The sequence below is a fragment of the Panulirus ornatus genome, chromosome 50, assembly GCF_036320965.1.
Source record: "Panulirus ornatus isolate Po-2019 chromosome 50, ASM3632096v1, whole genome shotgun sequence".
NCBI classification, from domain to species: Eukaryota; Metazoa; Arthropoda; class Malacostraca; order Decapoda; family Palinuridae; genus Panulirus; species Panulirus ornatus.
Window position 1 is genome coordinate 15275222 of NC_092273.1, and position 27933 is coordinate 15303154.

Here is a 27933-nt window from a genome sequence, read left to right on the forward strand (position 1 = left end):
GTAGAGAATGGGTGAGGAGAGGTTGACCTGCATGCATAGTATCGAGTGAATTGGAGCATGTGTGATACAGGGACTGATATGCTGTCAGTAGACTTAACCAGGGCATATGAAGTAGCCAGGGGAAACCACAAAAAGCTCTGTGGTTTCAGTGCATTGTACATGATGGCTACAAAATGGATGCAAGCAAATGAGGCCTTTGTCAGTTCCTGGCTCTACCTTGTGAATGCAGGAAACAGTGGACAAGTATGAAAGAAAGAAAAAGTGCATGTATGTATATCACAGAACTTATACACATTTTGATCATGTTCGGCACAGTTAAATTTTGCTATGCACTATAATGCCACATCAGTAAAGAAAAGAAAATTACTAAGCAAGGTTTTCTTTTTTATATTTTTTATTATACTTTGTCAATGTCTCCCACATTAGCGAGGTAGTGCAAGGAAACAGACGAGAGAATGGCCCAACCCATCCACATACATATGTATTTACATAAATGCCCACACGCACATATACATACCTATGCATTTCAAAGTATACATACACAGACATATATATTTATTTATATTTATTTTGCTTTGTCGGTGTCTCCCGCGTTAGCGAGGTAGCGCAAGGAAACAGACGAAAGAATGGACCAACCCACCCACATACACATGTATATACATACAGGTCCACACATGCAAATAAGCATACCTATACATCTCAACGTATACCTATATATACACACACACACATATACATATATACACATGCACATAATTCATACTGTCTGCCTTTATTCATTCCCATCGCCACCCCGCCACACATGAAATAACCACCCCCTCCCCCCAATTGTGTGCGAGGTAGCACTAGGAAAAGACAACAAAGGCCACTTTCATTCACATTCAGACTCTAGCTGTCACATAATAATGCACCAAAACCACAGCTCCCTTTTCACATCCAGGCCCCACAGAACTTTCCATGGTTTACCCAAGACGCTTCACATGCCCTGGTTCAATCCACTGACAGCACGTCGACCCCGGTATTCCACATCTTTCCAATTCACTCTATTCCTTGCACGCCTTTCACCCTCCTTTATGTTCAGGCCCCGATCACTCAAAATCGTTTTCACTCCATCTTTCCACCTCCAATTTGTTCTCCCACTCTAGTTCCCTCCACCTCTGACTTATATATTTATATATTTTATTTTGCTTTGTCGCTGTCTCCCGCGTTTGCGAGGTAACTCAAGGAAACAGATGAAAGAAATGGCCCAACCCACCCCCATACACATGTATATACATACACGTCCACACACGCAAATATACATACCTATACATCTCAATGTACACATATATATACACACACAGACACATACATATATACCCATGCACACAATTCACACTGTCTGCCTTTATTCATTCCCATCGCCACACGTGGAATACCATCCCCCTCCCCCCTCATGTGTGCGAGGTTGCACTAGGAAAAGACAACAAAGGCCCCATTCGTTCACACTCAGTCTCTAGCTGTAATGCAATAATGCCCGAAACCATAGCTCCCTTTCCACATCCAGGCCCCACACAACTTTCCATGGTTTACCCCAGACGCTTCACATGCCCTGATTCAATCCACTGACAGCACGTCAACCCCGGTATACCACATCGATCCAATTCACTCTATTCCTTGCCCACCTTTCACCCTCCTGCATGTTCAGGCCCTGATCACTCAAAATCTTTTTCACTCCATCTTTCCACCTCCAATTTGGTCTCCCACTTCTCCTCGTTCCCTCCACCTCCAACACATATATCCTCTTGGTCAATCTTTCCTCACTCATTCTCTCCATGTGCCCAAAGCATTTCAAACCACCCTCTTCTGCTCTCTCAACCACACTTTTTATTTCCACACATCTCTCTTACCCTTACATTACTTACTCGATCAAACAACCTCACACCACACATTGTCCTCAAACATCTCGCGTCCAGCACATCCACCTTCCTGCGCACAACTCTATCCATAGCCCATGCCTCACAACCATACAACATTGTTGGAACCACTATTCCTTCAAACATACCCATTTTTGCTTTCCAAGATAATGTTCTCGACTTCCACACATTCTCAAGGCTCCCAGAATTTTCGCCCCCTCCCCCACCCTATGATCCACTTCCGCTTCCATGGTTCCATCCGCTGCCAGATCCACTCCCAGATATCTAAAACACTTTACTTCCTCCAGTTTTTCTCCATTCAAACTTACCTCCCAATTGACTTGACCCTCAACCCTACTGTACCTAACAACCTTGCTCTTATTCACATTTAACTTTCCTTAACTTTCTTTTTTCACACACTTTACCAAACTCAGTCACCAGCTTCTGCAGTTTCTCACATGAATCAGCCACCAGCACTGTATCATCAGCGAACAACAACTGACTCACTTCCCAAGCTCTCTCATCCACAACAGACTTCATACTTGCCCCTCTTTCCAAAACTCTTGCATTTACCTCCCTAACAACCCCATCCATAAACAAATTAAACAACCATGGAGACATCACACACCCCTGCCGCAAACCTACATTCACTGAGAACCAATCACTTTCCTCTCTTCCTACACGTACACATGCCTTACATCCTCGATAAAAACTTTTCACTGCTTCTAACAACTTGCCTCCCACACCATATATTCTTAATACCTTCCACTGAGCATCTTTATCAACTCTATCATATTCCTTCTCCAGATCCACAAATGCTACATACAAATCCATTTGCTTTTCTAAGTATTTCTCACATACATTCTTCAAAGCAAACACCTGATCCACACATCCTCTACCACTTCTGAAACCACACTGCTCTTCCCCAATCTGATGCTCTGTACATGCCTTCACCCTCTCAATCAATACCCTCCCATATAATTTACCAGGAATACTCAACAAACTTATACCTCTGTAATTTGAGCACTCACTCTTATCCCCTTTGCCTTTGTACAATGGCACTATGCACGCATTCCGCCAATCCTCAGGCACCTCACCATGAGTCATACATACATTAAATAACCTTACCAACCAGTCAACAATACAGTCACCCCCTTTTTTAATAGATTCCACTGCAATACCATCCAAACCTGCTGCCTTGCCGGCTTTCATCTTCCGCAAAGCTTTTACTACCTCTTCTCTGTTTACCAAATCATTTTCCCTAACCCTCTCACTTTGCACACCACCTCGACCAAAACACCCTATATCTGCCACTCTATCATCAAACACATTCAACAAACCTTCAAAATACTCACTCCATCTCCTTCTCACATCACCACCACTTGTTATCACCTCCCCATTAGCGCCCTTCACTGAAGTTCCCATTTGCTCCCTTGTCTTACGCACTTTATTTACCTCCTTCCAGAACATCTTTTTATTCTCCCTGAAAATTTAATGATACTCTCTCACCCCAACTCTCATTTGCCCTCTTTTTCACCTCTTGCACCTTTCTCTTGACCTCCTGTCTCTTTCTTTTATACATCTCCCACTCAATTGCATTTTTTCCCTGCAAAAATCGTCCAAATGCCTCTCTCTTCTCTTTCACTAATAATCTTACTTCTTCATCCCACCACTCGCTACCCTTTCTAATCAACCCACCTCCCACTCTTCTCATGCCACAAGCATCTTTTGCGCACTCCATCACTGATTCCCTAAATACATCCCATTCCTCCCCCACTCCCCTTACTTCCATTGTTCTCACCTTTTTCCATTCTGTACTCAGTCTCTCCTGGTACTTCCTCACACAAGTCTCCTTACTCTCACCACCCTCTTCACCCCAACATTCACTCTTCTTTTCTGAAAACCCATACAAATCTTCACCTTAGCCTCCACAAGATAATGATCAGACATCCCTGCAGTTGAACCTCTCAGCACATTAACATCCAAAAGTCTCTCTTTCGCGCGCCTGTCAATTAACACGTAATCCAATAACGCTCTCTGGCCATCTCTCCTACTTACATGCGTATACTTATGTATATCTCGCTTTTTAAACCAGGTATTCCCAATCACCAGTCCTTTTGCAGCACATAAATCTACAAGCTCTTCACCATTTCCATTTACAACACTGAACACCCCATGTATACTAATTATTCCCTCAACTGCCACATTACTCACCTTTGCATTCAAATCACCCATCACTATAACCCGGTCTTGTGCATCAAAACCACTTAACACACTCATTCAGCTGCCTCCAAAACACTTGCCTCTCATGATCTTTCTTCTCATGCCCAGGTGCATATGCACCAATAATCACCCATCTCTCTCCATCAACTTTCAGTTTTACCCATATTAATCGAGAATTTACTTTCTTACATTCTATCACATACTCCCACAACTCCTGTTTCAGGAGTAGTGCTACTCCTTCCATTGCTCTTGTCCTCTCACTAACCCCTGACTTTACTCCCAAGACATTCCCAAACCACTCTTCCCCTTTACCCTTGAGCTTCGTTTCACTCAGAGCCAAAACATACATATATATATATATGTGTATATACACATGTACATATTCATACATGCTGCCTTCATCCATTCCCGCCGCCACCCCAGCGCACATGAAATAGCACCCCCCTCCCCTCATGTGCGCACGAGGTAGCGCTAGGAAAAGACAACAAAGGCCACATTCGTTCACACTTAGTCTCTGGCTGTCATATGTAATGCACCGAAACCACAGCTCCCTTTCCACATCCAGGCCCCACAAAACTTTCCATGGTTTACCCCAGACACTTCACATGCCCTAGTTCAATCCATTGACAGCACGTCCAGCTCGGTATACCACATTGTTCCAATTCTTTCTATTCCTTGCGCACCTTTCACCCTCCTGTATGTTCAAGCAAGGTATCTATAGAAATATTAGGTAAATGTATAGTAGATTTAGTATTTAAATCAGGCCATTCACTGAACCCCCTGAGTAATGAGAAAGAATAGTGAGAGACTTCAATTCCACATTTGAACTATATAAAGCACAGAATTTTAAGAGTTTATCTGCCATAGACATTGCTTTTTCATGCATGAGAAATGTTATATTAAGTAGTAATTGATTTTCCAGGCCCTTCACTACTACCCTGAGGGTGGCTTAACACACAGTAACTTGGCAACTGTCTATGGAACAAGTGACCAGTCGTTGTTAGCTGTGGCACATTATCTAAGAGCGTGAGTTGTATTTCAACCATTTGGTACTCCTTTATTAGATAATTATGCCAGTATAGTCTCTGTTAGAGTGATATGGGATAACAAGGTGTAAGGATATTTGATTTGATTTAAATGGATCATGTCTCCTCCATAGTTCATGAGCATTGATCAAAAGGAGCAGAGTGAGGATTTTTTCTAGAAGATCAGTTTCAGATGATTCCTTTATAAGGAGGGAAAAGAATGCACCTACAAAAAAGACATCTGCAAATACTATATTGTTCCATCTGCAAGGTATTTCTGTACTCCTGTAAATTTAAACACTGCAAGTAAAAAGTCTATTTTGAAGCTGTACAGGTAGATCAAAGCCAGTAGTCTTGGGACCTGAACCATGCAGGATACTGGAATTTTCTAGGTTTTGGATGATTTCCCCAGATGTACCTTGACAATACAGGAAAAGTCTTTTTCTTTTCTTTCAAACTATTCGCCATTTCCCGCATTAGCGAGGTAGCGTTAAGAACAGATGACTGGGCCTTTGAGGGACTACCCTCACCTGGCCCAATTCTCTGTTCCTTCTTTTGGAAAATTAAAAAAAAAAAAAATGAGAGGAGAGGATTTCCAGCCCCCCGCTCCCTCCCCTTTTAGTCGCCTTCTACGACACGCAGGGAATACGTGGGAAGTATTCTTGCTCCCCTATCCCCAGGGATACAGGAAAAGTAAAATGTGAAAAAAGTAAAATGTGAAAAAGTATGGCTGTTGTTTACTTACCAGATGCAGTTGCTCTTTCCCTTTACCAAATATGGTGTTGGAGGATGAATATTTATTTACATTTTATCTAGGGAAAGTGAAGCTTTTTTTAGAATATTTTGGGCAGAAGTTGATGAATCTACCTATGGATCATGAAAGTCTAGGGTCAGAGGTTTTTCACTGTTTGGTATCTATCTATATATTGATATCTTTAATGCCCATTCCCTCTTGGAATTCCCTTATTGCAATGACTAGTGAACTCTGGTGCCACTTCTTAACTTTTAGTGCCTCACCCTAAACAGGCCATTGGCTGAGGGCAACTCCTGTGCAGCATTTTCAAAGGCTTGTGCCTAATGTTCCTACTGACTACTTGTACCTAATTGTTCCTGCCTAATGTCCAACCCATTACTTCTACCTAATGTTGCTGGAAATGTTCCTACCTATTATTTCTGTCTGTTGCTCCTATCATTTTGCTAAGAGGCAGTACTAATGCATAGTGCTTACCACAGGAAAATCTAGTTACAAAGAAAGAGTTGTGAGTCAAGTGTTGTTAGGTGGTATGTATGTCTGTGGACAGAATGGCAGCAGTCCACAAGTGGAAGAGGCAGAAAGAATAGATAGCTGCCTGGGTCAGAGGAGTGCATCTTGACACTCACTTAAGTGCTGGCTCACTAAAGAGCTGACACTAATCCTCCCAATATCCATGCAGGTAGTGCTGGTAATATACCTCCTTAGTTGGTGGCTGCCTACCAAGTACTACCTACCTCACTAGTTAGTGACTTTCTTGAGTATGTGTTGTAGTTTCAGTAGTTGAATGTGTCTTTTGCTTTTGTGTTAAAATGTTTGTTAGGGAAAGGGGTGTGTGAATTATGTAGCTTGAAAGGATGAGCATTTCATTTCTGCCTAAGGGTCTATGGCTGGTAATGAGGTGGTTTCGGTAGGAGGAGTCTACTGTTACTTCATATATATAATTGCCTCTTTAGCAGAGTCTTTTATGTCATAACACATACTGTGTCAATTCATGAATCATTTGGTCTTTTAGATGAAAAATTAACAAATGTTATTTGATTGCTTTTGATTGTCTGGATTTCCTTTGCAGCCTGACGTGTGAAAAAAATTTTGAAGGCGCCGAGGGCAACCTGAAACGGCTGCTGGATAAGAGTCGGGCTATCTATGAGAATGGAGATGATGGAAATGAGAAAAGTCTCACACATCATCATAAAATGTTTCTACATACTGTTCTCACTCTTGTGTCTTGTTTTGTCAACAACAGAGCCACAGAAGAAATTGCAAGGGTCAGTACATTTTTTTTATATCAATTTTTATTGAGTTTTTTTTAGTGACCTAATATCTTTGATAATTGATAAGATTTTTGTAAGAAATAAGTTTTACATCATTCTTTTTGTAAGAAATAAGTTGTACATCATTCTTAGAGCAAAGGTTTTACACTCAGTATGATTATGCTTTAGGAGCACAGTACATTTGCTCAAATATTTCAAAATGATGAATATTAGAACCTGAAAGTTATCAGAGAATTCCCTTTCATTAATTTGTACATAATCTTTTGCTGTATTCTTCTTACCATTGCTTGGTAAAGAGAATGCTGCATTCAGTTTCAATTACATCTGACCTTGACTTGAGATGGTTTCAGGTTTGAGACAAATTAGAATGAGAGTCACCCCAGAAAAAAATGATGTGTGGTTTACCATCTCTTTCTGTTCAGCTGTAGAGCTATGCTTATGAAAATTTAGCCCATTAAGTACTAATTATTCTTGGCAGTGTACTAGGCCTTCCCAAACACTTTGGAAACACTGCTTCCTTACTGCAGCCCTTATCTCAAGGTGATCGCCACTTTTTCAGTTATTTTACCTTGGGTGGACTTACAGGCAGCTCCCCAAAAGAACAGATGAGATGGGTAAGCTTTTGATTAGGAGCGTTAGAAAAATAATGATATGAATGCTGTGGACAGCATTGCCAAGTGTTAGGAGTAAGTCAAACCCACATCAGTGAATGGTGTTTGTCAGCAATGGTTTCTCAAATTTTAAGACAAGAAGAAACGTTGCCCCCAGATTCAGAAAACAATTGTGACCCTTGCCAACACTGTTTACTTTGAAGAAATTTTGGAAGATGTGACTGGGATGTCAGAGACATATTGTGAAGTGAAGCCTTAAGCAATGAAGGACTCTTGCAGTTGGAGGCAGAAATTCTCCAAAAGGAAAAGGTGAAAGAAGCTTTCTTTACTGTAACGGGCATGTTTACAACCTAGGGGTCAGCTGACATGTTTGACCAGTAAGACAAGGCTGCTTCCCACACTAATGATATAGAACCCAACCATGAACATTTCCAAGTGCTCTCGAGGTCACACTTGTACATCTCTACTCTGGACACAACCCATTTCTTCAGCATTACAAACATTAATTGAACCTTCCCATACTGTTCCAAGTATACTCAGGCTGAATTTTTGATAAATGATTATTATCCCTTGTTAGCTCAGGCCACTTATGTTCTGAAAATTATTATCTCATGATAACTTGTAGGGTTCCAGATACTTTTTCTATCATTACCAGCAGGCAAGAGAATAGTAGTTGCCATTTCTCTACATAGATGGCATTGCATCTGCAGATGAGAGCATGGTGAGGCATCTTTCAGAGGAGTTGCAAATGTTTGCCATTTTTTTGCTCATGCAGTTTTTCATCCCCACTTCAGTCAGTGGTGATGATTATACAGATACACACGTAAAGATATTAACTCATCTAATGTGGAGAAAAATTCTGACTCGGATACTCATCCAGATAAAATCAAAGTCAAGTATACATTTAGAGGAGGTGCAAACATTTAGTTTATCTCTGCATTTTCACTAATTTTCCACCCTCAGTATGTTGGGTAATGAAGATTATACAGACATGATAATGAATGTTTGTATGAGCTCTGACTTCGATAGTCCACTTGCTGCTATGGGGTGGACCTCATTAAGATTATTTTGACCTCTTATTGCCCCTTCGCAGCCATCTGCTTTTGCTGCTAATAACACATCATTTATACAAATGATAACTTTCAGAATGTGTAGCATTATTTCTAAAGTTTTCTTGATATAGTAATGAACCTCCTAGCATGACAGTTGAAGGGACAAACTTGTATGTAAAACAAAGGTTGATAGCAGTGTCACAGGGTAATGGAAGTAATAAATTGTACCCTATCAAAGGTAATGAAATAATATGATTTATGCATTTTTTCATTATGCTGTTGTTCTTCTATGTTATTTCTAATGTTTACTTACAATCTAAAGTTCATAAAGTTGCATTTTGAATTTTTTACGATGATTTTTGTTTTCATTGAGATAACTTGGACTTGCAGCAAGTATTTGTTTCATTATGTAATATTTTCCAAAATATTAGTGTTTCAAATGAAATGTTTTGTGTTGCTTTTTCTGTATGTATACATTTCAAAGTTTTATCAAAAAGTCCATGATTGTGTCAGATAATTGATGGAGTTAATCACACATGTCAGATAATTAATGGAGCTAATCACACACACACACACAACCTTCACACCTAACATGCAGTATCCATGCTAAAGACAGCACGTACTCTTTAGCTGCCTTATACTTAACCTTTCCACACAGATAAATGTCATCACACTTTCTGATCTGTGATGCCAACCATTGGATTTAGCTGACTTCATTAGCATTGCAAGTTAAAGTTATCAGCACCATAATACCTGTTTTATTCCTTGGGGACCATGAATTTTGAAAATTTTATGCTATTTGGTTTGAGATATGTCTCTTAGATATTTTTTTCCAACATTCTTAAGCTAAAATTTCCTGCCATAAGGCATTTTCTCATTATCAACTTAGGAAACATATTTTGATTCCACAGTTGTGTCAAGATGTGTTAGTTCTACTTGGAAAGGTTTTGGAAACCTATGATGATGCTGACAATGAGGTATCAGAGAGGTCTCCTTCACCTGGAACACCAGCAAATGGCTACCATCCAAACTCAATCCTGAATGGGCATGATTCTCCAGTAGATACTCAAGAAAAGATGATGGCACTTTTCAGTCTAACCCCTGAAGCTATGGTTGCTGTCTGTGCTGTTTTATGTATTTGTATCAAGAGACTGAAGAAACAAGGTGAGTAGTTGCCTTTTCATTTTTCATGTAACTAACTATGTAGACACAACCAAGGCAGAGTGTCCAGTGATAGAAACTGGATCTGAGCACAGTGTCATGCTGGCCCAACAAGTTATGTAATAGTTTCCAGATGGCAGTTCAGCAAAAATCTACCACTTCCTAGGTGTACCAGTTCGTTTTTCTGAATGTGATATATTTACTGGCCACCCAGAGTTGAATGCATAGGTTTCAATTCTGGTTCATCCACCCCTTGGGGTTATTCAATAAAATGAGTTCCTCTCTCAGGCTAGGGGGCAAGAGGGGAAGGGATTACAAGAAGTGATAAAGTGAAAAAGATATAGAGTGAGTATTTTGAAGGTTTGTCATGTGTGACTGATGAGAGAGTGGCAGATGTAGGGTGCTTTGGTTGGGGTAGTGTGTGAAGTGAGAGGGTCAGTGAGAATGGTTTGGTTAAGAGAGAAAAGGTAGTGAAAGCTTTGTGGAAGATGAAATCCAGGAAGGCGGTGTGTTTAGATGGTATTTCAGTTGAATTTATTAAGAAAGGGGGTGACAGTGTTGTTTACTGGTTGTTAAGGATGTAAGGGTATTCAATGTGTGTATGGATCATGGTGAAGTGCCTGAGGATTGGCGGAATGCATGCATAGTGCCTTTATACAAAGGCAAAGGGGATGAAGGTGAGTGCTCAAACTACAAAGGCATAAGTTTGATTCCTGGGAAATTTTTTGGGAGGGTGTTGATTGAGATGGTGAAGGCACGTACAGAGCATCAGATTTGTGAAGAGCAATGTGGTTTCAGAAGTGGTAGAGGATGTGTGGATCAGGTGTTTGCTTTGAAGAATGTATGTGAGAAATACTTAGAAAAACATGTATTTGCATGTCACATTTATGGATCTGGAAAAGGCATATGATAAGAATGATAGAGATGCTTTGTGAAGGCCTTAAGAGTATTAGAAAAACATGTATTTCCATGTCGCATTTATGGATCTGGAGAAGGCATATGATAAGGATGATAGAGGTGCTTTGTGGAAGGCCTTAAGAGTATATGGTGTGGGAGGTAAGCTGCTAGAATTAGTGAAAAGTTTTTATCAAGAATGTAAGGCATGTGCACTAGTAACAAGAGAGGAGAGTGATTGGTTCCCAGTGAAGGTCGGTCTGCAGCAGGGGTGTGTGATACCCCCATGGTTGTTTAATATGTTTATGGATGCAATTGTTAGGGAGGTGAATGCAAGAGTTTTGGAGAGAGGAGCAAGTATGGAGTCTGTTTGGGATGAGAGGGCCAATGAAGTGAGTCATTTGTTGTTCACCGATGATACAGCACGGGTGTCTGATTCGAGTGAGAAAACTGCAGAAGTTGATGCCCAAGCTTGGAAAAGTTTGTGAAAGGGGAAAGTTGAGAGTAAATGTGAATAAGAGCAAGGTTATTAGGTTCAGCAGGGTTAAGGGACAAGTTAGTTGGGATATAAGTTTGAAAGGAGAAAAATTGGAAGAAGTGAAGTGTTTTAGATATCTGAGAGTGGACTTGGCAGCAAATAGAACCATGGAAGCAGAAGTGAGTCTCAGGGTGGGGAGAGTGGTGAAGGTTCTGGGAGTGGTGGGATGAAGAAGTAAGAGTATTAGTGAAAGAGAAGAGAGAGGCATTTGGACGATTTTTGCAGGGAAAAAATGCAATTGAGTGGGAGATGTATAAAAGAAAGAGACAAGAGGTCAAGAGAAAGGTGCAAGAGGTGAAAAAAAGGGCAAATGAGAGTTGGGGTGAGAGAGTATCATTAAATTTTAGGGAGAATAAAAAGATGTTCTTTTTATTCTCCCTAAAATTTAATGATACTCTCTCACCCCAACTTAACTCACCCAAGACCATAACTCCTCTCTCATTTTGTGACTAAATTCAGTCACTATGTTTCTGTTCACTACCATATCCACTGTAAGGTATCAAGAGCACCCTTACTCCTCTCCATTTAAACTTATGCTTGACTCATCCTCTCTCTGCTGGAAATCATGACCATACTTTTATTTACATTAACTTAAAATTTTTCATTTCTAAACTCCCCAAACTTTGTCATGAGCTTCTTAAGTTTCTCTTTAGAGTTTGCCATCAGAGACCTTGTTGTCTGCAAACAGAAAATGATTCACCTATGTCCCATCCCTACTACCCCATCAATGAACAGATTATACAGCATTGGTGATTTCACAAATCCATGACAAAGACTCCACCAGGAACTACCCACCATCCCATTTGATGCACATGCATGTCCTACTCTCATGGTAAAATCCCTCTGCATTTTGTAAATTTACATTTACTCTGTGTATCTGAAGCACCTTCCATAATGTATCTCGATCATCCCTATCGTGTTTTTCCAGATCCGTAATGCCATGTGCAAGTCACTCTTTCTTCAAGTATTTGTCACACACACACCTACCTCTCCTTAAACCTTATTGCTCCTCCTTAATCAGCTGCACTGTTCATAACATCACCCCTTCCACTACCACTCTCCTGTATGCTTTGCCAGGTATAATCAACAAACTTGTGCTTCTGTAATTTGGACTTTCATTGTTTTCTCCCATGACTTTGTACAAGGCATTGTACATGCACTCTGTCAGTTCTTAAAGCACCTCACCTTTTGCCATATATATGTATATATATATGGGGTTGTTAGGGAGGTAAATGCAAGAGTCCTGGAAAGAGGGGCAAGTATGAAGTCTGTTGGGGATGAGAGAGCTTGGGAAGTGAGTCAGTTGTTGTTCGCTGATGATACAGCGCTGGTGGCTGATTCATGTGAGAAACTGCAGAAGCTGGTGACTGAGTTTGGGAAAGTGTGTGGAAGAAGAAAGTTAAGAGTAAATGTGAATAAGAGCAAGGTTATTAGGTACAGTAGGGTTGAGGGTCAAGTCAATTGGGAGGTGAGTTTGAATGGAGAAAAACTGGAGGAAGTGAAGTGTTTTAGATATCTGGGAGTGGATCTGTCAGCGGATGGAACCATGGAAGCGGAAGTGGATCATAGGGTGGGGGAGGGGGCGAAAATTTTGGGAGCCTTGAAAAATGTGTGGAAGTCGAGAACATTATCTCGGAAAGCAAAAATGGGTATGTTTGAAGGAATAGTGGTTCCAACAATGTTGTATGGTTGCGAGGCGTGGGCTATGGATAGAGTTGTGCGCAGGAGGATGGATGTGCTGGAAATGAGATGTTTGAGGACAATGTGTGGTGTGAGGTGGTTTGATCGAGTAAGTAACGTAAGGGTAAGAGAGATGTGTGGAAATAAAAAGAGCGTGGTTGAGAGAGCAGAAGAGGGTGTTTTGAAATGGTTTGGGCACATGGAGAGAATGAGTGAGGAAAGATTGACCAAGAGGATATATGTGTCGGAGGTGGAGGGAACGAGGAGAAGAGGGAGACCAAATTGGAGGTGGAAAGATGGAGTGAAAAAGATTTTGTGTGATCGGGGCCTGAACATGCAGGAGGGTGAAAGGAGGGCAAGGAATAGAGTGAATTGGAGCGATGTGGTATACAGGGGTTGACTTGCTGTCAGTGGAGTGAATCAAGGCATGTGAAGCGTCTGGGGTAAACCATGGAAAGCTGTGTAGGTATGTATATTTGCGTGTGTGGACGTGTGTATGTACATGTGTATGGGGGGGGGGGGTTGGGCCATTTCTTTCGTCTGTTTCCTTGCGCTACCTCGCAAGCGCGGGAGACAGCGACAAAGTATAAAAAAAAAAAAAAAAAAAAAAAAATATATATATATATATGTATATATATATATATATATATATATATTATCCCTGGGGATAGGGGAGAAAGAATACTTCCCACGTATTCCCTGCGTGTCGTACAAGGCGACTAAAAGGGGAGGGAGCGGGGGGCTGGAAATCCTCCCCTCTCAATTTTTTTTTTTTTTTAATTTTCCAAAAGAAGGAACAGAGAAGGGGGCCAGGTGAGGATATTCCCTCAGTGGCCCAGTTCTCTGTTCTTAACGCTACCTCGCTAACGCGGGAAATGGCGAATAGTTTGAAAAAAAAAAAAAAAAAAAAAAAAAGATGTTCTGGAAGGAGGTAAATAAAGTGCGTAAGACAAGGGAGCAAATGGGAACTTCAGTGAAGGGCGCTAATGGGGAGGTGATAACAAGTAGTGGTGATGTGAGAAGGAGATGGAGTGAGTATTTCGAAGGTTTGTTGAATGTGTTTGATGATAGAGTGGCAGATATAGGGTGTTTTGGTCGAGGTGGTGTGCAAAGTGAGAGGGTTAGGGAAAATGATTTGGTAAACAGAGAAGAGGTAGTGAAAGCTTTGCGGAAGATGAAAGCCGGCAAGGCAGCAGGTTTGGATGGTATTGCAGTGGAATTTATTAAAAAAGGGGGTGACTGTATTATTGACTGGTTGGTAAGGTTATTTAATGTATGTATGACTCATGGTGAGGTGCCTGAGGATTGGCGGAATGCATGCATAGTGCCATTGTACAAAGGCAAAGGGGATAAGAGTGAGTGCTCAAATTACAGAGGTATAAGTTTGTTGAGCATTCCTGGTAAATTATATGGGAGGGTATTGATTGAGAGGGTGAAGGCATGTACAGAGCATCAGATTGGGGAAGAGCAGTGTGGTTTCAGAAGTGGTAGAGGATGTGTGGATCAGGTGTTTGCTTTGAAGAATGTATGTGAGAAATACTTAGAAAAGCAAATGGATTTGTATGTAGCATTTGTGGATCTGGAGAAGGAATATGATAGAGTTGATAAAGATGCTCAGTGGAAGGTATTAAGAATATATGGTGTGGGAGGCAAGTTGTTAGAAGCAGTGAAAAGTTTTTATCGAGGATGTAAGGCATGTGTACGTGTAGGAAGAGAGGAAAGTGATTGGTTCTCAGTGAATGTAGGTTTGCGGCAGGGGTGTGTGATGTCTCCATGGTTGTTTAATTTGTTTATGGATGGGGTTGTTAGGGAGGTAAATGCAAGAGTTTTGGAAAGAGGGGCAAGTATGAAGTCTGTTGGGGATGAGAGAGCTTGGGAAGTGAGTCAGTTGTTGTTCGCTGATGACACAGCGCTGGTGGCTGATTCATGTGAGAAACTGCAGAAGCTGGTGACTGAGTTTGGTAAAGTGTGTGGAAGAAGAAAGTTAAGAGTAAATGTGAATAAGAGCAAGGTTATTAGGTACAGTAGGGTTGAGGGTCAAGTCAATTGGGAGGTGAGTTTGAATGGAGAAAACTGGAGGAAGTGAAGTGTTTTAGATATCTGGGAGTGGATCTGGCAGCGGATGGAACCATGGAAGCGGAAGTGGATCATAGGGTGGGGGAGGGGGCGAAAATTCTGGGGGCCTGGAAGTCGAGAACATTATCTCGGAAAGCAAAAATGGGTATGTTTGAAGGAATAGTGGTTCCAACAATGTTGTATGGTTGCGAGGCGTGGGCTATGGATAGAGTTGTGCGCAGGAGGATGGATGTGCTGGAAATGAGATGTTTGAGGACAATGTGTGGTGTGAGGTGGTTTGATCGAGTGAGTAACGTAAGGGTAAGAGAGATGTGTGGAAATAAAAAGAGCGTGGTTGAGAGAGCAGAAGAGGGTGTTTTGAAGTGGTTTGGGCACATGGAGAGAATGAGTGAGGAAAGATTGACCAAGAGGATATATGTGTCGGAGGTGGAGGGAACAAGGAGAAGAGGGAGACCAAATTGGAGGTGGAAAGATGGAGTGAAAAAGATTTTGTGTGATCGGGGCCTGAACATGCAGGAGGGTGAAAGGAGGGCAAGGAATAGAGTAAATTGGAGCGATGTGGTATACCGGGGCTGACGTGCTGTCAGTGGATTGAATCAAGGCATGTGAAGCGTCTGGGGTAAACCATGGAAAGGTGTGTAGGTATGTATATTTGCGTGTGTGGACGTATGTATATACATGTGTATGGGGGGGGGGGTTGGGCCATTTCTTTCGTCTGTTTCCTTGCGCTACCTCGCAAACTACCTCACTAACGCGGGAGACAGTGACAAAGTATGAAAAATAGATAAATAAATATGAAGATATATTCATGAGATATGAAAACAGATATATGTAAAGATGAAGCATACTTACCATCTGTGAAGAGGGTTTGCATGGAACACCTTGCATAGTGTGACAAATACAGTACTTTAATTGGTGTAACAGACTGGATAAATGTTATGACCTCTGAAATGTTATATTTTCAGGATCATCACATACAAGCATGGCTGAAGCTCTTCTGGTATCTGTTCTTATGACTCTCGTTTCCCATGTCACAAGTCGACTCGAGCAACGCATCTCTCTTGTTGATCCCTTATTCCTAAGTAGGCTTCTCCCTGAAAATGAAAAGGTAAGATGCAAATGTGCTGTATTATAGATTACCCCTACCTATGATCAGAAAATAGCAATATTAGATATGCCAAATATAATGTCAAACTTTTTTTTAAACTTCAGTGGAGGAATGTGCCATAAAAGGATTTAAAGTCCTGAATATCTTTCAAAAGTTGGTGAGTACCTAATGAGAACTTTTCAAGGCTAGAACATAATTAATTGGAAGTCTCAGATTCGCACTCTTTCTGCTAAGGGGCAAAGCTCAGGACTATGCAAATGCAGCAGTTGCTTTTTAACCCTTGACCTTGGTGCTGGTGTCATCTAAAGCAGCGTCTGGGTAGTTCTAATTTGTGTCCCTTTGCAGTGTCATGAGAGAGGTTGCAGTCCTCTTCAGGAAACAATTTATTGGCAGAAAGCTGAGATCTGCCCAAGAACTTCACAAATCCTTAGTCTGGTGGACTGACGTAGAGAACCTCCAGATACCAATGCCTTAGGTACTTCCACTGACCAATTAGGTGGTTAGAACTGACTCTTTGAATCAAGGATAGTGCTTTCAATCTGTGGAGGATCTTTTAGGTGTGTTCCCTTTGATGAAGGTACAGAAGTCCATATATATCAGCAAAAAGAAGCTAGCTGTTGGTCCCTTGATTTTCCATAACTCTGAAAGTCTTGAGTACTGGGTGTGGAATTTTATTTTTGATGAGCAGTACTACTTGAGCATAGAGTATTACAAATGCCTGTCTGTCTATTTCTCTGATGCCCTTTCCCTCTTTGAACTCCACTATTTCTTACATGCCTCCCTTGCATACATCATTCAAGCATTCTTCCACCATTTCTCTCCCTCCAGTACCCATCCACTCTATTTCCCCAGATACCTGCCCCTCTTATGATCGTTGGAAGAGATTCTTTTCTTGCTTTTTTCAAAGGCCTTTTTCTCTAAGCTTCTTATTTCCAAGGAGTATTTAGTTTCTGGTCAGAAGTATTAAAAAGATTAGTGTAAACAGAAATGTGTATAGGGAAGGAGACTTTCATTTGGATCCTTTCTTTTGTAGTGCCACCCCAGGTGGATGGAACTCCTTTTTCACCAACACCAGTATATTATTAACTTATGTATCTCCAGTTCATACTGAGAAACTCGTGTCTTGTAATTTGAATTATTATTTATTTATTTATTTTGCTTTGTCGCTGTCTCCTGCATTAGCGAGGTAGCACAAGGAAACAGACGAAAGAATGGCCCAACCCACCCACACACACATGTATATACATACATGTCCACACACGCAAATATACATACCTATACATCTCAACGTATACATATGTATACATACACAGACATATACATATATACACATACTTAATTCATACTGTCTGCCTTTATTCATTCCCATTGCCACCCCACCACACATGAAACAACAACCCCCTCCCCCCTCATGTGCACGAGGGAGTGCTAGGAAAAGACAAGAAAGGCCACATTTGTTCACACTCAATCTCTAGCTGTCATGTAATAATGCACCGAAACCACGGCTCCCTTTCCACATCCAGGCCCCACAGAACTTTCCATGGTTTACCCCAGACGCTTCACATGCCCTGGTTCAATCCATTGACAGCACGTCGACCCCGGTATACCACATCATTCCAGTTCACTCTATTCCTTGCACGCCTTTCACCCTCCTGCATGCTCATGCCCCGATCACTCAAAATCTTTTTCATTCCATCTTTTCACCTCCAGTTTGGTCTCCCACTTCTCCATTTTCCCTCCACCTCTGACACTTATATCCTCTTGGTCAATCTTTCCTCACTCATTCTCTCCAAGTGACCAAACCATTTCAAAACACCCTCTTCTGCTCTCTCAACCCCACTCTTTTTATTACCACACATCTCTCTTACCCTATTATTACTTACTCGATCAAACCAGATCACACCACGTATTGTCCTCAGACATCTCATTTCCAGCACATGTACCCTCCTCCTCACAACTCTATCCATAGCCTACGCCTCGTAACCATAAAACATTGATGGAACCACTATTCCTTCAAACTACCCATTTTTGCTTTCCAAGATAATGTTCTCGACTTCCACACATTCTTCATCGCTCCCAGACCTTTCGCCCCCTCCCCCACCCTATGATTCACTTCTGCTTCCATGGTTCCATCTGCTGCCAAATCCACTCCCAGATATCTAAAACACTTCACTTCCTCCAGTTTTTCTCCATTCAAACTTACCTCCCAATTGACTTGTCCCTCAACCCTACTGTAACTAATAACCTTGCTCTTATTCACATTTACTCTCAGCTCTCTTCTTTCACACACTTTACCAAACTCAGTCACCAGCTTCTGCAGTTTCTCACATGAATCAGCCACCAGCGCTGTATCATCAGCGAACAACTGACTCACTTCCCAAGCTCTCTCATCCACAACAGACTGCATACTTGCCCCTCTTTCCAAAACTCTTGCATTCACCTCCCTAACAACCCCATCCATAAACAAATTAAACAACCATGGAGACATCACACACCCCTGCCGCAAACCTACATTCACTGAGAACCAATCACTTTCCTCTCTTCCTACACGCACACATACCTTACATCCTCGATAAAAACTTTTCACTGCTTCTATAACTTACCTCCTACACCATATATTCTTAATACATTCCACAGAGCATCTCTATCAACTCTTATCATATGCCTTCTCCAGATCCATAAATGCTTCATACAGATCCATTTGCTGTTCTAAGTATTTCTCACATACATTCTTCAAAGCAAACACCTGATCCACACATCCTCTACCACTTCTGAAACCACGCTGCTCTTCCCCAATCTGATGCTCTGTACATGCCTTCACCCTCTCAATCAATACCCTCCCATATAATATCCCAGGAATACTCAACAAACTTATACCTCTGTAATTTGAGCACTCACTTTTATCCCCTTTGCATTTGTACAATGGCACTATGCAAGCATTCCACCAATCCTCAGGCACCTCACCATGAGTCATACATACATTGAATAACCTAACCAACCAGTCAATAATACAGTCACCCCCTTTTTTAATAAATTTCACTGCAATACCATCCAAACCAGCTGCCTTGCCGGCTTTCATCTTCCACCAAGCTTTTACTACCTCTTCTCTGTTTACCAAATCATTTTCCCTAACCCTCTCACTTTGCACACCACCTCGACCAAAACACCTTATATCTGCCACTCTATCATCAAACACATTCAACAAACCTTCAAAATACTCACTCCATCTCCTCACATCACCACTACTTGTTATCACCTCCCCATTAGCGCCCTTCACTGAAGTTCCCATTTGTTCCCTTGTCTTTCGCACTTTATTTACCTCTCTCCAAAACATCTTTTTATTCTCCCTAAAATTTAATGATACTCTCTCACCCCAACTCTCATTTGCCCTCTTTTTTACCTCTTGCACCTTTCTCTTGACCTCCTGCCTCTTTCTTTTATACATCTCCGACTCATGTGCATTATTTCCCTGCAAAGATCATCCAAATGCCTCTCTCTTCTCTTTCACTAATGATCTTACTTCTTCATCCCACCACTCACTCCCCTTTCTAATCTGCCCACCTCCCACGCTTCTCATGCCACAAGCATCTTTTGCGCAAGCCATCTCTGCTTCCCTAAATACATCCCATTCCTCCCCCACTCCCCTTATGTCCTTTGTTCTCACCTTTTTCCATTCTGTACTCAGTCTCTCCTGGTACTTCCTCACACAAGTCTCCTTCCCAAGCTCACTTACTCTCACCACTCTTTTCACCCCAACACTCTCTCTCCTTTCCTGAAAACCTCTACAAATCTTCACCTTCGCCTCCACAAGATAATGATCGGACATCCCTCTGGTTGCACCTCTCAGCACATTAACATCCAAAAGTCTCTCTTTCGCATGCCTATCAATTAACACGTAATTCAGTAACGCTCTCTGGCCATCTCTCCTACTTACATATGTATACTTATGTATATCTCTCTTTTTAAACCAGGTATTCCCAATCACCAGTCCTTTTTCTGCACATAAATCTACAAGCTCTTCACCATTTCCATTTACAACACTGAACACCCCATGTACACCAATTATTCCCTCAACTGCCACATTACTCACCTTTGCATTCAAATCACCCATCACTATAACCCTCTCTTGTGCATCAAAACTACTAACACACTCACTCAGCTGCTCCCAAAACACTTGCATCTCATGATCTTTCTTCTCATGCCCAGGTGCATATGCACCAATAATCACCCATCTCTCTCCATCAACTTTCAGTTTTACCCATATCAATCTAGAGTTTACTTTCTTACATTCTATCACATACTCCCACCACTCCTGTTTCAGGAGTAGTGCTACTCCTTCCCTTGCTCTTGTCCTCTCACTAACCCCTGACTTTACTCCCAAGACATTCCCAAACCACTCTTCCCCTTTACCCTTGAGTTTCATTTCACTCAGAGCCAAAACACCCAGGTTCCTTTCCTCAAACATACTACCTATCTCTCCTTTTTTCTCATCTTGGTTACATCCACACACATTTAGACACCCCAATCTGAGTCTCCGAGGAGGGTGAGCACTCCCCGCGTGACTCCTTCTTCTGTTTCCCCTTTTAGAAAGTTGAAATACAAGGAGGTGAGGGTTTCCAACCCCCTGCTCCCATCCCCTTTAGTCGCCTTCTATGACACGTGAGGAATGCGTGGGAAGTATTCTTTCTTCCCTATCCCCAGGGATAGGGGAACCATAATTATTTTTTCTCCAGATACAACTATCTATCTATCTATATATCTGATGCCTGTTCCAATTGGAACTCCTTCAGAGGGGTGACCATAGCAGTAGAGTTTCCACAACTAAAGAACTACAATGCCACTTAGCTTACAGTGTCTCACCCTTAACAAGCCACTGGCAGAGGGCAAGTCTAGCACAGTGTTTACAGAGACTCCTACCTAATGTTCCTAATGACTACTTCTATGTAATGCTCCTACCTACTGCTTCTACATAATGTTTCTCCTTAATGCTCCTGCCTAATTTAACCTCATATATACAAGTACATCTGAGAAAGATATTTCTCAGGCAAGTTGGTTTTTGGCATTTATAGTTATTAGCCCTAAAATGGAACAAGCAACCTTTGAGCTTAAACACCTTTAGGAATGCTATAGTCCTCCCTTTATACTACAGGTTCTTACAAACCACCTCAACTTTTCTGTTAGACCCATACCTCAAAAGTAGTGGATTTTGGAATTTATACATGGATTTAACACTTCTATAGGCCGAGGTTTGGAAAGTACTAATCAGATGATCGTTTAAATCATTCATCATTTTTCTCAAAGTATCAGTTAGTGAGGAAACCTTTCAGTCCTCCCTGGAGAATTTGATTGTGGGATACTTTACTGAAGCCTTTGGAGTTCATATCTAGCATTTTTCGTGACAAAAAGTAAGGTTGGTAACATTATTGACTCTTGTAAGAGTGACCTTCGAGAACTTTACCTCTGGATTTAGTTTTCACTCTTACAGGTCATGTTTTGGATAAAGTTCTTTGCTTTTCTGTTTGAGGAAACCAGTTGCTTTTCTACTGCAGCTCAAGTGAGAGCTTTCAAAAGTCCTTGTCATTTTACAATCTAATTGTTTTTCTTGTTTAGTAGATCTTCAACATCTTGTGAAAACTCATTTCTTTATATCCTTGGTCTCTGAGGAGAGTTTGTGAATTATGTGCTTTGTTCAGACATAAGGATCTTCTCATTGATAACAGTTTCTTATGGGTTTAGATAAACCCAAACCCTAGGGTTTTGGTTAAGAATGAAACTGGTAAATTTAAAAGAAACCCTGTTGTAATCAATTCTTGAAAGATTTCATCAAGAAGGCATCATGCCTTATGCCCATTTAAATTTGTAGATATTTTGGACTTCTCCAGTATCTTTATGATGGTCTTTCATTGGCTAAGAGTGGGCCTGAAATGAGCAAGCTGCTACTAACATGACAGAATGGATAGCAAATAACGGAGAAGGCCAGTGTTAGAAGGTCTTAACCCTGGTTTTCCTTGAGAATATACCAGAAAACCTCCCATGCTTGTTGGACACCACCTCTGTGAGAAATGGTTTTCCAGTTTTCAAAAGCTACATTTTAATCAACTGTATAGGATTGCAAACACAAAGGGATTGCTTTGTGTAATTATCTCTTTGTACTGTATAGGAAGGGAGTTTTACACTCATAGAGCTCCATCTCTTGAACATTCTCTTCTATCATGTAATGTCTTCAATTTATGTATGCTGTTTGCACAAACAATGTCTTCAGTTTCAGTTATTCTGTTCTGTTCATCCACCACGCTTATGCAATAGAAGAAATTATTGAGATGTTTTTTTAAATGGTTTTTGCTTGATATTATGTTGTATACTGTAGTTGCTTTATTCATACATCTGTTGAAAGGCTCTTCATTGTCCATGTCATTGATCTGCTTGAAAATCTTCCAAGTTGGGCATATTTAAAGCCTCTAATCTTTCCCTGTAATTTGGCAGCTCTCTTAATTTTTAAAAGTCTAAATAAGTTCTGTGTTAGGAATGCAATCTGTTAAGGAACTTCTTGTTCCAAAGGAGTCCATCATTTGCCTGTAACTAACTGTATTGTGATTTCCAGAAATGTCAAGAAGAAAATAGTAATGAAACATCTCTAGTGCAGAAAGAAGATAAGGAGAATGCAGATTTTGTAATTGAAAGTGGAGATTCAAAAACTCCCAAGAAAAAAAAAAGTGGTCTTGGCAATCGGTTGGCCAGTCTTCGAAGACGACGTAGAATTAATGGTGATGGCTCCATTGCTAGTGATGGTAAGTTACATTAAGCTACCATATAATAGGTTAAACATAGAAAAGCTTATCATGGAGATATTCAACTGGAATATTATGCAACTGACTGGAAGTTTTTTATCTTGTTTATGAAACAGACGGGTTGGTACAGTGTGATGTAAGAGTCGATGAAGCTGAATTAGCTCTTAATGGTTGTAGGTATTTGGGAATGATGAATTGCACAGATGGTTGTAGGAAAGATGAAGTCAAGAGTGTTCATTCAAGGAAGAAGAATTTGAGATGCACATATAACTGTGAAGAATGGGAAGAATTTAAGTTTAGAGAGCGCTTTAATCTTACATAATAGAGTGTTTGTTTCATCGCATATTTATGGATATGATAGGTAAAGAGTAGAGATGGATAATTATGAAATAAAGTTGGAATTAGAATATATAGAATGAAAAATGAAGATGTGAGATGGGTACAGTTTGTAGCAGTAGAAAGAAATTCTTAGAGATGCATGGATGATGCCTTCTTCATTGATATTGCTCTGTAGGACAGATAGCAGATGAGAATAAGTACAAGATATGGTAGCATGTAGATATTTTTGTGATGATACTAGGCTCCAACTGCATGTAGTTGCACCATGAATGAAGCCACCATTGGCAAGGCTGTATCATTGTCAGTGAAGGCAGAGAACTTGTCTTGACAAGGAACTTCTGGCTCCAAAGGAGTTTATCATTTCCCAGCTTTTGATTGGAGTGCATCCTCGAAGCTGCAGGAGCCCCATGCAGTTGGTCTTGAGGTTATATTTTTAAGATTAAGTAGACTTGTTCCTCTCAGGTTGGTTTGCACATATATATATTAATTTATTCTATTATTCTTGATTGTCATTTCCCGCATCAGCGAGGTAGCACCAGGAAACAGACGAAGAATGGTCCATCTATGCATATACACATTTATTTAGTATACTTAATCACTGTTTCCCACATCAGCGAGGTAGCCCCAGGAAACAAAAGAAGAATGGTCCATCCACTCGTATACACATATATATACATAAACGCACAAATACATATCAACATATACATATTTATTTATTATACTTTGTCATTGCATCCCGCATTAGTGAGGTAGCGCAAGGAAACAGACAAAAGAATGGCCCATCCCACCCACATACACATGTATAAACATAGACGTCCACACATGCACATATACATACCTTTACATTTCAACGTACACATATATATACATACACAGACATACTTGCTTACCTTCATCCATTCCCGGCGCTAGTCTGCTGTACAGGAAACAGCATTGCTACCAAGTGCTGCAGCGAGGTAGCACAAGGAAATGGACTAAAAAGGCCACATTCATTCACACTCTGTCTCTAGCTGTCATGTGTAATGCATCGAAACCACAGCCCCCTATCCACATCCAGGCCCCACAGACCTTTCTATGTGTGTTGAAATGGTTTGGTCACATGGAGAGAATGAGTGAGGAAAGATTGACAAAGAGGATATATGTGTCATAGGTAGAGGGAATGAGGAGAAGCGGGAGACCAAATTGGAGGTGGAAGGATGGAGTCTCCAAGACCCGTGCATTCACCTCCCTCACCACCCCATCCAAAAACAAATTAAACAACTTCGTTGACATTGCACACCCCTGTTGCAGACCACCCTTCACTAGGAACAATTCACTCTCTCTTCTTACTCCCACACATGCCTTACACCTCTGCCCCTCTTCTTACTCTTACACATGCCTTACACCCTTGATAAAAACTTCTCTACTTCTAGCAGTGTACATCCCACACCATGTGTTCGCAAGACCTTCCACAAAGTATCTCTATCAACCCTATCATTAGCCCTCTCCAGATCCATAAATGCCTCAAACAAACCCATCTGTTTTTCTAAGTATTTCCCTCACACATTCTCCTAAGCAAACACCTGATCCACACATCCTTTACTACTTTTGAAACTGCTCCTCACCCTCTCAATCATTTCCCTCCCACACAACTTACCAGGTATACTCAACAAAGTCATACCTTTATCATTTGAACACTCACCTTTATCCCCTTTGCATGTCGTAGAAGGCAACTGAGAGGGGCAGGAGTGGATGGCTGGAAATCCTCCCTTCATGTATTACTTTCAAAAAGGAAGAACAGAGCAAGGAGCTAAGTGAGGATTTTTCCCTCTAATACTCTAAGACTCTGTCATCTAAGAAACATACATGGAAGAATTACAGAAACATTTTAGTGAAAACTTGGCATGTAGTAGAAATCAGTCACAGATGAACCCAAAATTGATGATAAAGTAATGCAGGTAGCAGCAGTGAGGAACATTATTGTTCATTAATGAATACATGTAGTGATCACTACTCACTGATCTAGTCATTTTGGCAGAATGTTGTCAAAGATATGTAAGTTTATACACACACTCTTGTTCTTGTAGTTTGTGGGTAGTAGGCTCTGTTACTATTCATGCCTGCATAGATATCGGGAGGTATGTGACAGCCACACGGTGAGGCAGTACTTGAGTAACTTTCTAGTTTCACTCTTTTGGCTCAAGTTGCTATTTTTTTTTTTTTTTTTTTTCACCCACTTGTGATGTGCTGACTTTCATCCCACAAACATACCATGTCCCCATCTCACTCGAAACACTTGACAACTTGTAACTCATATTAGGTTTTTCCCTCATGATTTTCCAGCAGTTAACTCTACATGTTATCCCTGCCATCTTGTCAAAATCTAAGTATAGATACTTGTAGGTAGGTATTCTTCTCAACTCTTTCTTTCTTTATTGAAATCAAGTCATGCATTTTGCCAATAATGGTGTTTACAGATGAACTTAGTGGCTCAGATGCATCAGGAAGTGAAGACAATGAATGTAAAGATGGCAATGAGGAAGCTGTAACAAGTGAAGAGGAGGAAGAGGAGGAGGAGGAGGAAGAATTAGATCTTTCTCAGTTGTGTTCTTCTGAAGATGAAGATGATTCAGATGAAGTAAGCTAATTGTTATGTGTTGAATATTGATATTGTTCTACAGTATATATACTGGTAATTCCAAAATTGATTATATTGCTTTCATACAAAATATTTTGTATTTTTAATTTCATCTGCTCTTAGTTACAAACTCCATACAAAGAGCTACATGTGGAACACATTGTACATTACCATAAAATTTCAGGATGTAAAGATTGAATCTGACCAGGAGTGGGAAGGCCTTAGTGCTGGGGAACACTTAGAGCTCATTGGTAAAGAGGGCATGTTAGCAGCTGTGTTTGTTGCATGCGACTGGCTGAAAAGGGAAGATGAGGTCATCCATCTATGCATGAAGACTGCAGACTCTCTGTGGACAGCAATTGCTAAACTTCTGAACTTGATAAAGGTGGATCTAGATCAGCTTAAGAACAGTAAGTTGCCTTCATGTTCCATGTCAGTCTTTTTATATTGTTTTATATCTAATTTTATACATTTGATATTATTCTTTATGCCCTCCTGCTTTATGGGAACTTCTTTCTTTGCCTGATAGAAAATCTGGGGATACTGGTGTTCAAACTCTCTTGTTTAATTGATCTTAATAGTTCTTTAGAAATTCCCCAAAACTAGTATATTTTTCCCTAAACCTTCATGAGCATCTGACTGATCACTGGGAGTTTGCTGTTAGCAGAATTTGTGGATATACAGTGGATAACCTGAAGTGCATTCACCATTACAGGTAGTTGTTTGCATTATCTATGCATATCTTAGGTGCCTCTTCCAACGGGAACTCCTTCAAGGAGGTGGCCACAGCAATAGAGTCTCCCTAATTAGTGAACTCCAGTCCACTTCTTAGTCTTTAGTGCCTCACCCGTAACAGAACACTGGCAGAGGCTTATACCTAATGTTCCCACTGACTACTACTTTTACCTAATGCTCCTACCTTCTACTTCTACTGACTACTACTACCTAATGCTCAAGCTTAAATGTTCCTACCTCCTACTTCTTATCCCTGGGGATAGGGGAGAAAGGATACTTTCCACATACTCCCCTCTTTTGGTAGAGGTCAACTGAAAGGGGTGGAAGTGGGGGCTGGAAATCCTCCCCTACAGTTTTTACTTTTCCATAGAAAGAACAGAGAAGGGGGCCAAGTGAGGATTTTCCCCCTAAGGCTCAGTTGTCTGTTCTTGACACTACCTTTCTAATGTGGGAAATGGCGAATATGTGTGCAAAAATACTACTTCTGTTTATTGCTGCCAAAAGGCAGAGCTAGAGCAAAGTGCCCAATGCAAGAAAAACGAAGAGTAACAAAGAATGAGCTGTGTGAGTTCAGTGTTATTAATCATTAAGATTAGGAGAGATTGAATGTTTGTGGACAGAATGCTTGTAATTCATATGTGAGTGAGGCAAGCAGAAAAGACAGCTACCTAGGTCAAATGAGTGCAACTTGAGAACCACTGAAGTGCTGGCTAACTATGCAGCCATCACTAACCCTTTCAATACCCAGGCGGTAGTACTGGTAATGTACATCCCTGGTCTTTGGCTGCCTACTAGCTACTACCTACCAAAGTACAGTATAGAAATATGACATAGCCCTTTGTAAATCCTAATGCCACATGTCATATCACTCATGCATTTTCTGACAAGCTCTCAGTTCATGTGGTTAGCATGTGCTTTGAACATCTTGTGTAGATTTGTCTGCTTTTTGCCCATATTGTCTTGAACATTTGTTGTTACTGCATTACTGATAACAACATAGCAGGACCCCTGGAGGTGGGAAAAATTCTTCTGTGAGACTAGTGATTAAGCCATGGAGGCTATATAAGGGTTTAACAGTTGCTGACAAGCTTAAGATGCTAAACAAGATAGACCCTAGCCTGAAGATATTTCTTTTTCCCCCAATCATTCTTCTGGTCATTTAGGAC

At 40.9% G+C, this 27933-nt stretch overlaps 1 protein-coding gene across 1 annotated transcript in view; it reads left to right on the top strand.

The window, feature by feature from the left end:
- Smg5 (Smg5 nonsense mediated mRNA decay factor) overlaps window positions 1-27933 on the top strand; it is an 81311-nt gene that overhangs the window by 11729 nt on the left and 41649 nt on the right. The window contains exons 5-11 of the mRNA XM_071691481.1: window positions 5041-5144; window positions 6967-7162; window positions 9743-9995; window positions 16146-16288; window positions 22890-23076; window positions 25872-26032; window positions 26217-26442. Of these exons, the coding sequence (XP_071547582.1) occupies window positions 5041-5144; window positions 6967-7162; window positions 9743-9995; window positions 16146-16288; window positions 22890-23076; window positions 25872-26032; window positions 26217-26442 (1270 nt within the window). The remainder of the gene's footprint in view (window positions 1-5040; window positions 5145-6966; window positions 7163-9742; window positions 9996-16145; window positions 16289-22889; window positions 23077-25871; window positions 26033-26216; window positions 26443-27933) is intronic.